At 42.2% G+C, this 14,954-nt stretch overlaps 1 protein-coding gene across 11 annotated transcripts in view; it reads left to right on the plus strand.

Moving 5' to 3' along the window:
• The window catches only part of TENM3 (teneurin transmembrane protein 3), a 1,770,339-nt gene that overhangs the window by 1,429,537 nt on the left and 325,848 nt on the right, over positions 1–14,954 (plus strand). For all 11 annotated transcript variants that reach the window (XM_077279546.1, XM_077279548.1, XM_077279545.1 and 8 more), the window contains 3 exons: positions 2,894–2,995; positions 3,188–3,382; positions 6,135–6,335. In XM_077279546.1, the coding sequence (XP_077135661.1) occupies positions 2,894–2,995; positions 3,188–3,382; positions 6,135–6,335 (498 nt within the window). The remainder of the gene's footprint in view (positions 1–2,893; positions 2,996–3,187; positions 3,383–6,134; positions 6,336–14,954) is intronic.

Below are 14,954 nucleotides of genomic sequence, written 5' to 3' on the forward strand. Positions count from 1 at the left end.
ATGTTGACCGGGAAATTATGTTTTTTACCAGATAGTATGTTGTCTAAATTCTATGATTATAGTGATATGTATGCATTATTTCACACTAGTGAGTACACCCCTTACATTTTTTTAAATGTTTTATTATTTATATCTTTTCATGGGACAATACTGAAGATATGACATTTTGATACAATGTAAAGTAGTCAGTGTACAGCTTGTCTAACATTGTAAATTTGGTGTGCCCTCTAAATAAGTCAACACATACCGTTTAATGTCTAAACCGCTGGCAACAAAAATGAGTACACACCTAAGTGAAAATGGCCATATTGTGCTCAATGTGTCAATATTTTGTGTGTCCGCCATTATTCTCAAGCACTGCCTTAACTCTCTTTGGCATGGAGTTCACTAGAGCTTCACAGGTCACCATTGGAATCCTTCCTCTCCGCCATGGTGACATCACGGAGCTGGTGGATGTTAGAGACCTTGCGCTCTTCCACCTTCCATTTGAGGATGTCCCACAGATACTCAATAGCTGTTAGATTTTGAGACATACTTGGCAAATCCAGCATCTTTAGCAAGACAGTGGTGGTTTTGAAGGTGTGTTTGGAATACTTCCCTGCTGCCCTGTTTTCAAGGAGAGGGGCTCATGTCACAGTACATGCTGGCATTCATGGTTCCCTTAATGAACTGTAGCTCTCCACAGCCGACAGCACTCATACAGCCCCAAACCATGACACTCCCACCACCATGCTTGACTGTAGGCAAGACACACTTGTCTTTGTAATCCTCACCTAGTTGCCGCCACACACACTTGACACCATCTGAACCCAAAAAAAGTTTATCTTGTCTCATCAGACCAGAGGACATGGTTCCAACAGTCCATGTCCTTATTCTGTTTGTCTTTTGCTTGCTGTTTGTGGGCTTTCTTGTGCATCATCTTTAGAAGAGGCTTCCTTCTGGGACAACAGACATGCAGACCAATTTGATGCAATATGGCGTGGCGTATAGTCTGAACACTGACAGGCTGACCCTCCCATCCCTTTAACCTCTGCAGCAATGCTGGCAGCACTTATACTTCTATTTTGAAAAGACAGCCTCTGGATATAACACTCAGCACGTGCACTCAACTTGTTTGATTAACCATGGCGAGGCCAGTTCTGAGTGGAACCTGTCTTGTTAAGCTGCTGTATTGTCTTGCCCACCATGCTCCATCTCAATTTCAGGATGTTGGTGATCTTCTTATAGCCCAGGCCACCTTTATGTAGTGCAAAAGTTCTGTTTTTTATATACTCAGACATTTTTTTAACATGAGGTACCATGTTGAACTTCCATTGACCAGTATGAGAGAGTGTGAGAGCGATAACACCAAATTTACCACACCTGCTCCCCATTCTCACCTGAGACCTTGTAACATTAATAAGTCATATAATACCGGGGCGGGAAAATAACTATTTGTGCATAATTAAGCCATTTTCACTTAGGGGTGTACTCACTTTTGTTTCTAGGGGTTTAGACACCAATAGCTGTGTGCTGAGTTACTTAGAGGGCACCCCAAATTTACACTGTTATATTAGCTGTACATCGACTACTTTACATTGTATCAAAGTGTCACATCATCAGGGTTGTACCATGAAAAGATTTAATAATATATTTACAAAAATGTGCTGGGTGTACTCACTTTTGTGAGATACTGGGTGTCTGTATATATATATATATATATATATATATATATGTATATATATATATATATATATATATATATATATATATATATATATATAGTGGTATGTAAAAGTTTGGGCTCTCCTGGTCAAAATTACTGCTATTGTGAACAGTTAAGCAAGTTGACGATTAAATTATCTCTAAAAGGCCTAAAGTTAAAGATGACACATTTCCTTCAAATTTTGGTAAAAAAGAGTAATATATACAGTATATTGTCATTTTTACATTTTAAGGAATACAAAAAGGAAATTAGAGATTTGTGTGCTCAGATAACTTTGACCAAGGTTTCAGACCTTAATTAGCCTATGTTGCTTGTGCACTATTATCGTTAGAAAAGGCCAGGTGATACAAATTTCCCAGCTTTATGAAAAACCCAGCCTCCTCTAACCTTGTGCCAAAAAACAGCAGCCATGGATCCTTCTAAGCAGCTGCCTAGCACTCTGAAAATAAAAATGATGAAGGCCCACAGAGAATGAGAAGGCTATAACAGGTTAGCAAAGTGTTTTCAAGTTGCCTTTTCCTCAGTCTGAGATTACCGTAGTTTGATTCTCCTTTAAGGCCAGGTTGTCTTCGCACTTAGTCGAGCTGCCATTTATCATTATAACTCAATAGCTAATGTGCTTTTTCCACTTTCTTTCAAACCATACAGTAGGTTAAAAGCTAAAATAATTTTTATGGCTTCATGTGTAAAATTATCTGTCCTGACAGCCAAGAAAAGGTGAGACAGCGCAGTTCACACTGTATGATAACACATCAAAAATCTTTTTTTTTTCTCGCTTCAGCTTCTCCGTTGTTTTATGCGGATTCCGAGGTCCGAGTTCACTGCCTACCGAACAAAATGACTGACGTGCATTTATGTCTCGGCTAATTATTGTATAACTATCTGCAAAGGCAGTGAGCAAGAATGTCATTATAAATTAGTCAACCTGCATTAAAAATACCCCGCGTTCCGGACATTCTTGTCATAGCAAATTGAAACTTCTAATTCCGTCCAGCACTGCCGGCAATTATAGGGAATAAGTCAATATTTGCTTTCCTCGAATTACTAAGAAGCAACTCCAGCAATTTTTTTTTTCACCTGATCAAAATGCCTGACAGTTATGAAAGGAAACGTAAGAGAAAGTCTGTATTGTAGGAACGCAGCAAGCCGTCCATTTCTATAAAGTCTCACCAAATCTCTTATTTGTAGAGTCCGTTGTGGAATGTCCCCGAAATTGCCATGGAAACGGAGAGTGTGTTTCGGGAACCTGTCATTGTTTTCCTGGATTCCTAGGACCCGATTGTTCGAGAGGTATACAAATTAGTTTTCTTTTGTGAAAAAATGCAGCTAAGAAGTGGCGACTGGCGACACAATCTCAGCATCCAACGCCTGACATATTTATTTGCTTTGTCCTTCGCTGTTTTTTATTTTGTAAGCGTGTCTAGTGCTTGCGTGACAATGCAAAATGTCCTAATTCTACTATTGTCATGTTATATTTCACAGCAGCCTGTCCGGTATTGTGCACTGGAAATGGTCAGTACTCCAAAGGACGCTGCCTCTGCTACAGTGGCTGGAAAGGAACCGAATGTGATGTGCCCAGCACCCAATGCGTGGATCCTCTATGTGGCGGCCATGGAATATGCATCATGGGCTCTTGTGCTTGTAATGCGGGCTATAAAGGGGAGAACTGTGAGGAAGGTAAGTGTAATTGGTACTTTGGAAGAGGTCATGTAAAATATGTTTCTGCTGCTCTCATAGCATCAACCTATTCCATATTGTCAGAATTCGCTGTCACAACCTAAATCCCCTATCAACATGTCCTTAAAGTGTTTGAGGAAAGCCTGGCACCTGGAGAAAATTCACACAAATGTGGAAAGAACATACAAACTCCTTGCGGATGTTGTCCTTGGTTGGATTCGAACCTCGGCGCTGCAAAGCAACAGTGCTAACATACTGTATAGAGATCTCGCAAAGGTTAAATGGACACTTAGCACACCATCTCACAACTTGCCATAGAAGATTATCTTACTCCCAAGATACAGTATATAATGGTGTATAAGCCAAGTTTTTTAACACCTTTTTAGTGCTGAAAACGCCCCCTCGGCTTATACATGAGTCATTGTCCCAGACAGACGGCGGGGGACAGGGAGCGGCGGAGCAGCGGGTCACAGAGGCAGGAGCTGGGGGCTTTGGCTGAAGCCTGTGCCTGCTGCTAAAGATAAATGAATATTCACTGCACTGGCAGTAAAAATTAATTTCTCTTATAGCGCGCCTAGTTACAGCTGCAGTTGCCAACTTCCAGCAGCGGCCGGGTTAGCAGTGGTGCCCGCTCATTAAAGTAATGCATATTCCCCCCTCTCCACTCCCATAGGCGTGGAGTGAATATTCATTACCTTAATGAGAGATGACACATGATCGCTCTGCCAGAAGAACTGCTGGCACCGGAACAAGATGCAGCAAGGGTGTGCAGGGAAGGTAAGTAGGATGTTTTTGTTTTGTTTTTTATGGGAGCCATGCATACAAGGATAGGGGATAAGGAGCCATGGATACAGGGATAGGGGATAAGGAGCCATTCACACAAAGGATAGGGGATAAGGAGCCATGCATACAAGGACGGGGATAAGGAGCCATGCATACACGGACGTGGTGCAATGCATAGAAGGATGGGTGTGGGGAGCCATTCATACAAGGACAGGGATGGGGAGACCTGCATACAAGGACAGGGATGGGGAGCCATGCATACATTGACAGGGATGGTGAGCCATGCATACCAGGATAGGGATGAGGGGAAAATGCATACCCGTCTTATACTCGAGTCAATAAGTTTTCCCAGTTTTTCATGGCAAAATTAGGTGCCTCGGCTTATACTAGCGTCGACTTATGCACGAGTATATACGGCAACTTAAAATTAGACATGCATTGACCATTGTCAAGTTAGGGCACCCATACATGTTAGACTAAAATCACCTGAACCAGATGATATTAACAGGTTCTGCTGATGGTCTAATGTGTATAGAGGGGCACCAGCAGACTGATTGTCTGGAGAGATGTTCGCTCATTTCCAATTTCAGACTGAAGAACACAGTTCGCCCATTTCAGCCAGCGGCTTTCTCATAGACAGCACAGGAACTCTCGGCCTTTGCATTGTCAGACAAACCCACCAATATCAAGGGGTTTAGCCAAAAGCCTAATATGCAGCTGACTAATTGTCATGACAGATATAGGGGAAGTTTGTTTTCAGACTGTCGATTGTATTGTTCTTCTGAAGATGAACTAATGGCCGACATGTCAACCAGCTGCTTTTTCTTAGTGAACACAGGAACAATCTTGTATATGGGAAAGATGACTGAGATGGCAGTCGGATGAACATTCAACCAAAGCATTGTTTGGCCAACAACCATCTAATGTTTATGTCCAGCCTTGTACTCTTTTGTGCTGTAGTATCTCAGAGCTTTGTTATCCAACTCAAGATAACCTTTGATAGATTTGTAAAAACTAATACATGAAGGCAAGAATTGTAGCTCATAATAAATAAAAGTATTTTATCCCATTCCAATTGAAAAATTGCATCAGGTATTTGATCGATTGCCAGGCATATCCGTATGTGCACATTGTAATTTAGAGATCACGTCATCATCTCCAAACCACTTTTTCAATTGAAATATTATTTCAGCAACCTCATGTCTTGAGTTATCATCACTTTTTCTTCTTTGTGGTGTTTAATATACCTCTTTAATGTCTTGAGGTGTATCACCTTTTCAAAGACAGCATATACTTACAATACCCCATGAAATTATACATGAAACGTGCCGGATGTACACAAGAGAAACAATCCTTTTCTGATACATTTAACGCTCTCCAGGAACCTAAACCGGAGTGAAACATGATACATAGCTTTTGGAATTACGAGATAGAATTAGGAAATCTATGATGTTGTTATGTAGTGCAAGGACCATTTTGTGTTGGCCTCTTCTAGAGGAAGCCACCATTTTCTTTCCTTGATCAAATTGTTTTTATTGATTCGCATGTGCAAAGGAATGCAATTAAGTCTCCGGAATTAAATTTTCAGACCATTGACCCTACAAGTGTAACGTTTTATTGAGTCAAATTGCTGAATTAAGTCTCATCATCCAGAGCACATTAATGGCAGTCCAGGAAGATGTAGAGTATTCAGCTGATACATTAAAACAGCAATTGTCTGCCGAAACTGTCACATTGTGTCTTGGCTAGTGCCAAGAGAATGGCTTTTTTCTACCCTCACTGCTTTTAATACAGGTTCCTGAAATCACTGATATCTACTTATACTATATTATGTGCCACCGTGAGGGTATTCGTGTCAAAAACGTTTCTGTAGTTCTTCTAAAAGACATGAAAAAATAATATATCAAGTCAGAGTGTATTACTGAGGACATGATATGGGTAGTAATTAATCCTTTTTTTCTTTCCATAGCTGATTGCCTGGATTCATTTTGTTCGAATAATGGGGTTTGTATTCATGGTGAATGCCACTGCAATCAAGGATGGGGTGGAACCAACTGTGAAATCCTCAAATCCATGTGTCCTGACCAGTGTTCTGGTCATGGTACCTATATCCAAGAATCGGGAAGCTGCACTTGTGATCCCAACTGGACCGGACCTGACTGCTCTACTGGTAAGAATGGTGTCTTAAATATTTAGCAGGGTGCAATAATGTGAACTTACTTTCCTTCCACTTTACTGTTTCTTAGACAAGACATGTAACATGTATTCTGAAATTAACCCACTATTAGATGTTCAGATGATGCCTGGCAGCCATCTGAGTGAAAAAGGATCAGACATTTTGAATTTCAACATGAATCATCTATTAATCTCAGGGTAGATACTGTATGTTTCAGGTAGTGGTGTCTAGTTGTAGTTAGTACCCCTCTCAGTTTTCAAAACACAGGCGCAATGAATCTAACTGAGCATGTATTTACAACCCCTGGCAAAAATTATGGAATCACCGGCCTTGGAGGATGTTCATTAAGTTGTTTAATTTTGTAGAAAAAAAGCAGATCACAGACATGGCACAAAACTAAAGTCATTTCAAATGGCAACTTTCTGGCTTTAAGACACACTAAAAGAAATCAAGAACAAAAAATGTGGTAGTCAGTAATGGTTACTTTTTTTAACCAAGCATAGGGAAAAAATTATGGAATCACTCAATTTGGAGGAAAAAATTATGGAATCACCCTCTAAATTTTCATACCCAAAAATAACAGCTGCATCAAATTAGATTTGCTGGTTAGTCTGCATCTAAAAAGGAGTGATCACACCTTGGAGAGCTGTTGCACCAAGTGGACTGACATAAGTCCGCAAACTACGTTCAACTACCAAGGTTATCAGAAAGAAAAGAGATCATATTTGGAGCTCATTAGGTTGGCAGTAGTTAAAGGGGTTGCCATGGCCAAAATCAATAAGTCACACAGAGTGGCTGCAGACTTCTGAATCACCCTAGCGCATGCACTGTGCACTGCAGGAATTCACCGGTTTCTGACCGGAGGACATGTATTCGTTATACATACTTTCAACCTAAGCCCGTCTAGTAGGCGCGGCCTTGCTTCATTCACTTATGTTGAGCAAAACCACACCCCGTCTTGTGACGCAACTGTCAAGTGGACGTGGCCGACTAGAGGGCGTGACCTCGCTCTATACAAGTGTATGGAAGTGAGGCCGTGCCCACTGGCTGGGAGTTTGTATAACACTTACATACCCTTCGGTCCCATGTCAGAAAGCGGTGAATCCCCGCAGTACACAGTGCGTGCGCTGGGGAAATTCATAAGTCTGCAGTTACACAGAGTAACTGCAGACTTATCGATTTGGACCAGACAACCCCTTCTAGTTAGCAATATGCATTGGATCACTGTTTTTCCTACAGGAATCTCTCCTGACACCTCCTTAACATAGAAGCATAAAAAAAGAAACGTTTTTTCCCAAATGGACAGCAGACTTTGCACCACAATAGATAAGCACTGATGGTATTATATAGTATACAGTGGGGCAAAAAAGTATTTAGTCATTCAGCAATAGTGCAAGTTCCACCACTTAAAAAGATGAGAGGCGTCTGTAATTTACATCATAGGTAGACCTCAACTATGGGAGACAAACTGAGAAAAAAAAATCCAGAAAATCACATTGTCTGTTTTTTTATCATTTTATTTGCATATTATGGTGGAAAATAAGTATTTGGTCAGAAACAAACAATCAAGATTTCTGGCTCTCACAGACCTGTAACTTCTTCTTTAAGAGTCTCCTCTTTCCTCCACTCATTACCTGTAGTAATGGCACCTGTTTAAACTTGTTATCAGTATAAAAAGACACCTGTGCACACCCTCAAACAGTCTGACTCCAAACTCCACTATGGTGAAGACCAAAGAGCTGTCAAAGGACACCAGAAACAAAATTGTAGCCCTGCACCAGGCTGGGAAGACTGAATCTGCAATAGCCAACCAGCTTGGAGTGAAGAAATCAACAGTGGGAGCAATAATTAGAAAATGGAAGACATTCAAGACCACTGATAATCTCCCTCGATCTGGGGCTCCACGCAAAATCCCACCCCGTGGGGTCAGAATGATCACAAGAACGGTGAGCAAAAATCCCAGAACCACGCGGGGGGACCTAGTGAATGAACTGCAGAGAGCTGGGACCAATGTAACAAGGCCTACCATAAGTAACACACTACGCCACCATGGACTCAGATCCTGCAGTGCCAGACGTGTCCCACTGCTTAAGCCAGTACATGTCCGGGCCCGTCTGAAGTTTGCTAGAGAGCATTTGGATGATCCAGAGGAGTTTTGGGAGAATGTCCTATGGTCTGATGAAACCAAACTGGAACTGTTTGGTAGAAACACAACTTGTCGTGTTTGGAGGAAAAAGAATACTGAGTTGCATCCATCCAACACCATACCTACTGTAAAGCATGGTGGTGGAAACATCATGCTTTGGGGCTGTTTCTCTGCAAAGGGGCCAGGACGACTGATCCGGGTACATGAAAGAATAAATGGGGCCATGTATCGTGAGATTTTGAGTGCAAACCTCCTTCCATCAGCAAGGGCATTGAAGATGAAACGTGGCTGGGTCTTTCAACATGACAATGATCCAAAGCACACCGCCAGGGCAACGAAGGAGTGGCTTCGTAAGAAGCATTTCAAGGTCCTGGAGTGGCCTAGCCAGTCTCCAGATCTCAACCCTATAGAAAACCTTTGGAGGGAGTTGAAAGTCCGTGTTGCCAAGCGAAAAGCCAAAAACATCACTGCTCTAGAGGAGATCTGCATGGAGGAATGGGCCAACATACCAACAACAGTGTGTGGCAACCTTGTGAAGACTTACAGAAAACGTTTGACCTCTGTCATTGCCAACAAAGGATATTTTACAAAGTATTGAGATGAAATTTTGTTTCTGACCAAATACTTATTTTCCACCATAATATGCAAATAAAATGATAAAAAAACAGACAATGTGATTTTCTGGATTTTTTTTTCTCAGTTTGTCTCCCATAGTTGAGGTCTACCTATGATGTAAATTACAGACGCCTCTCATCTTTTTTAAGTGGTGGAACTTGCACTATTGCTGAATGACTAAATACTTTTTTGCCCCACTGTATATATATATATATATATCCAGTATATATATGTGTATATTATATATCATTATTACTCACTGAGGTGAGAAGTATTGGTGGGGCATTTTCAACCAATTGGGCATGAAGAGCCATCTCCCGTCAGTTAGAGCCACTTGCAGTCTCTGAATGGCTCTCGCTGGGGGTAAGATCAACCCGTTCTGATGCGGGCGTTAATAAAAACCTACCCACCTGTGCTCAGAATTACAGGTGATCACATATTAGATAGGGATCCATTTGGGATCCAAAAGATTTAGCACTTTTTGTTGAGCAGAGTCAAATGATCCAACTTAACAAAAAAGAGCCAGACTGCCATCACTAGAAGAGCTAAGTTCTTGCTCCTCTCCTCCTAGGACAGCACTTCTCAAGTCGCACAATCCAAATGGTTCCACCTTTCCAGTCCATGTAGCAAACTGGATTCATATTTCCAAAAAAATCTTAAAATACTAAATATATGCATTTATATAAAAGAAACCTTTAAAATCATAAACGAGCAGCATAAAAACAGTCTATACATACAATGTGTTTTGGACTAAACACCTTTATAAGGGATAAGTTTCAATGCTGGTAACAATGCACAGCGGACCAGAACTTTCCAGTAGCCCCTTACCACAGCTCAGACAGCTGACAGTGATGTATCCTTTATTCATACACTCTCATCTTGCAGTACAGTAATAGCATAATTTTCACCTACCCTAAACTTTAATCCTCTCATAACTCACAAGAGGAAAACATAAATTATAATGATAACTTGTGAATATATTATGCAGATGAACTAAATCACTATGAATTTTTTATGCAAATGATATGAACCCGGTTATAGTGGAGGTTTTCTAATATTTCCTATTGTTCTACAAGCCTGAATAATTCTTTAGGGATGTGACTTAGCGACTTAGCAGGAAGTTCAGTTTTAAAGTTAGAGACAGGACCAATCATTGTTTGCTGACCATTTACACAATACACATTTACACAAATAGCGCAATCTTCATCCCTGACATCCTATATTTTACATGTAGAACCCAAGGATTGTTATGGAAACTAATAAAGCCTAAATATAATGGGGGCCATTTCGTTTCCATTAAGGTGTCCAGCATTTGGCAGATATCCTAATGAAAAATAAGGAAACCACCATTATAAGTAAAGGGATACAGTGGGGGAAAAAAGTAATTAGTCAGCCACCAGTTGTGCAAGTTCTCCCACTTCAAAAGATGAGAGAGGCCTGTAATTGACATCATAAGTAGACCACAACTATGAGAGTCAAAATGAGAAAACAAATCCAAAAAATCACCTTATCTGATTTGGCAAGATTTATTTTGCAAATTATGGTGAAATAATAAGTATTTGGTCATTAACAAAAGTTCATCTCAGTATTTTGTTATATATCCTTTGTTGGCAATGACAATGGTCAAACGTTTTCAGTAAGTCTTCACAAGGTTGGCACACACTCTTGGACTGTTGGTGTTTTGTTGGCCCATTCATCCATGCAGATCACCTCTAGAGCAGTGATGTTTTGGGCCTGTCACTGGGCAACAAGGACTTTCAACTTTCCCCAAAGGTTTTCAATGGGGTTGAGTTCTGGAGACTGGCTAGGCCACTCCAGGACCTTCATATGTTTCTTACGAAGCCACTATTTCATTGTCTTTGTGGTGTGCTTGGGATCATTATCATGCTGAAAGACCCATCCACGTTTCATCTTCAATGCCCTTGGTAATGGAAGGAGGTTTGCACTCAAAATCTTGCGATACATAGCCCCATCATTTCTTTCATCTACACGGATCAGTCGTCTTGGTCCTGGCTGAGAAACAGCCCCAAAGCGTGATGTTGTCATCCCCATGCTTCACAGTAGGTATGGTGTTCTTTGGATGCAACTCAGCATTCTGTCTCCTCCAAACACGACGAGTTTTGTTTTTACCAAACAGTTCTACTTTGGTTTCATCAGACCATATGACATTCTCCCAATACTATTCTGGATAATCCAAATGCTCTCTAGTACACTTCTGATGGGCCCTGACATGTACTGGCTTAAGCATGAGGACACATCTGGCACTGCAGGATCTGAGTCCATGATGGCGTAGTGTGTTACTGATGGTAGCTAAGTTACGGTGGTCCCAGCTCAATGCAGGTCATCCACTAGGTCCCGTCATCTGGTTAGGGGTTTTTTGCTCACTGTTCTTGTGATCATTTTGACCCCACAGGGTGAGATCTTGCGTAGAGCCCCAGATCGAGGGAGATTAGTGCAGCGCCCCAGAGTCCTGGTGGTTGCAGTACTGGAGCTCCGCCGCTATGGGGGGCTATGGTACGTCTGATGGCACTGAAGGAGTTCATCTGACCAGGTATCACAGACACCAATACATTTCACAGTCTGGCCTCCAGGGGGAGCTAAGGGTTCTATTCATTAGGCCACTCCTCACAATCTGGTAAAACTGGGGGTTAGGCAGGAAGTTAGAGAAGAGAAAGCTGACTGGGTTGGAACCAGGCAACACCTTGTGGCAGAGGGTGTTGTAGGGGAAGATTCGGAGGGGTCCCTGTCAGGGGTGGGATCCTGACAGAGGCCTAGCAACCAGAGAGAATGTTACGGGACCGTGCCTGCATGATATAGCGGCGGTACCCCAAGAAAGGATAAGAAGCGAAGTTTATTGTGCTGAGTGAGAAACGAGATCAACGCAACAAGGAGAATATCAGTAAGAGTCGTGCTGTAAGACGAGGCAACATCCTACTGAGGCGCATAACCGGTGGCCGGAACACCGAGGAAGTATAGAGCTCCAAGCCAAACTTCAAACCTACGGCAGGACAGTCAGTTACAGGCAGGCTGTCTCACCCAGACCCAGGAAGACACAAGGGGGGTAACAACAGGAGTGGGGCGACGCTAGAGTCCCGGAAGAGCTCCGAGCCTCCCCATCATACGGGTGCGTCCTAACCGTAAGATCAGTGGGACATAGAGGGAGAACATCAGAATCGAGTTGTGAGGGAACACGAGAAACAGACACAACAGTTGTGGGTACTATCCCATAAGCACAGCAGGGGAGGACCACAACACACAAGCGCAGGAAGGTAGGCACAGATTTCCACCTGCAAAGGGAACTCTGGAGGTGCCATCGGACCGACCGGACTTGCGCAGCCCGGTTAACCGTATTCCGGATTGAGGACTCAGAAGCCTTCAGTAAAGAGGTAAAGAGACTGCAACCTGGTGTCCTCGTTATTGACCGCGACCGGCACTACACCGCACCGTAACATCAGCACCATACCACCACCTTTCATTGTGCGCCCCTCAGCAGGGTCACGGACCGGGTCTAGCCACCGTGACAACCCCAGAGCAGAGACTCAGAGGCCCGGTATCGGGTACCCCTCGGCCCTGCGGCAGTGGGGGGCGCTGCATTATCACTGGTCTTGTATGTCTTCCATTTTCTTATTATTGCTCCCACAGTTCATTTCATCACACCAAGCTACTTGCCTATTGCAGATTCAGTATTCCCAGCCTGCTACAGGGCTACAATTTTGTTTCTGGTGTCCTTCAACAGCTCTTTCGTCTTCACCATAGTGGAGTTTGGAGTGTGACTGTTTCAGGTTGTGGACAGGTGTCTTTTGTACTGATAACAAGTTCACACAGGAGCCATTACTACAGGTAATGAGTGGAGAACAGAGCAGCCTCTTAAAGAAGAAGTTGCTTGTCTGTGAGAGCCAGAAATCTTGCATGTTTTTAGGTGACCAAATACTTATTTTCCACCATAATTTGCAAAATAAATCTTGCCAAATCAGACAAGGTGATTTTCTGGATTTGTTTTCACATTTTGACTCTCATAGTTGTGGTCTATGTATGATGTCAATTGCAGGCCTCTCTCCTCTTTTTACATCTGAGAACTTGCACAATTGGTGGCTGACTAAATACTTTTTTTCTCCACTGTACGTCTGATGGTTTTGCATCTGTCATGCGACAAATACAACTTGCACAAAACTGATGGTGTTTATGGTTATGTATTCCGGTTCTGATGACATATTCATGTAGTGATGGTTGTTCTGGAGTTGTATTCATGTAGTGATAATGATTCTGTTGATATGTTTATTACCAGAACCATCATCAGTACATGAATACAAACATTATTAGTAAATAAATGTCACCAAAAGAATCATCATTACATGAATATGTCACCAGAACTACCTTCAGTACATGAATACATCACCAGAACCACTATTAGTACATGAATGGATCACTAGATCCACAATTAGAACATGAATCAACAGACCCACCATCAGTACTTGACTATGTCACCAGAACCACCATCGGGAAATTAATACGTCACCAAAACCTCCATAAGTACATAAATTTGTCACCAGAACCACCATAAGTACATGAATACATGACCAAAACCAAGAGTACTTGAATACAAGAACCAAGCTTAGTACAACAATCAATTGTAATATCAAGTCAGCCCCATAAGCAATTTATCGCATGAACTTACAACCTTACAACAATGATAAGGAAATACTGAGAATTGTTATTAACAGCCATAATCAGACTGTGGACCATACAGGAACCATGGTACTGAAGAGAATTAGTCAGTATCACAAATAAACATTTACATCCGGGTACCTAATAGATTACATCTTCTCTGGAGTCAGCTCTCTGCAGACCTCCCTATTCTTCGGTCTTTTGCAGCACATCCCAACACAGTGCCCTTAAAAATAAAAATGTTATTAAAATGCCCTCTGTATAAAAATATCTGTTCATATTATGACCTAAATATGCCTCCTATGGTATAAGGCCACCCTTATGAACCACGGCCTATACCATGGCTGTCTCCTCTCTAATTTTCCATTACCCTTTCTATATCTCCACACTGTCCCTCTGCTATGCTAACCCCTCTCCATATTATGCCTTCATTTCATGCTGTCCCCTCTCCATATCCATTCTGTGCTCTCTCTTAACACTATGTCCTCATACTGCCCACCACGCTGCCCTCTTCAAACTATAACCACTGCTCTTACTGTTCCCCTACACAGTATGATGGTCACCAGAGCCACTCATATGGTATGATATACACACCAATATATAGTGTGATCAACACCACAGCCTCCCATATATAGTATGATGCCTACCACAGCCCCCGATAAATAGTATGATTTCTACCACAGCCTCCCATAAATAGTAGGATGTCCAAAATAGTAGGATGTCCAAAACAGCCCCATGAATGATACAATGGTGCCCACAGCACCCCATACAATATTATGACCCACAAACAGCACATCAAACAGTATAATATTCACCACAGCCCCCTATCCAGTTTGGTCACCGCCCCTCATTTTATTTTCTCCCCGTCTGCACAGTCCCTCATTTTATGCCACCCTGCACAGTAATGAAAGAATTAAACAAAAAACCTTATACTCGCCTAATCCCGGCTCCAGTCCATCGTCTCCTCTTTTTTGAAGTGCAGCAGTGGATGCTGGATTTTGCCATGATGTCACTCCCTCCAACATCCCCTGTATGTGCTTTCTCTAACAAGGTACAGTCCAGAAGCGGCCTGCGTCTTGCTCGAGACTACGGCTGAGTGTCCCCAAAGTGAATGATACAGAGGCAGAGGATGGCATGATCCTGAGTCGAGAAAAGAAAAGCTATAGAAGGACAGAGTACTTTACCGG

The sequence above is a fragment of the Ranitomeya variabilis genome, chromosome 1 (genome assembly GCF_051348905.1).
Source record: "Ranitomeya variabilis isolate aRanVar5 chromosome 1, aRanVar5.hap1, whole genome shotgun sequence".
Taxonomy (NCBI): Eukaryota; Metazoa; Chordata; class Amphibia; order Anura; family Dendrobatidae; genus Ranitomeya; species Ranitomeya variabilis.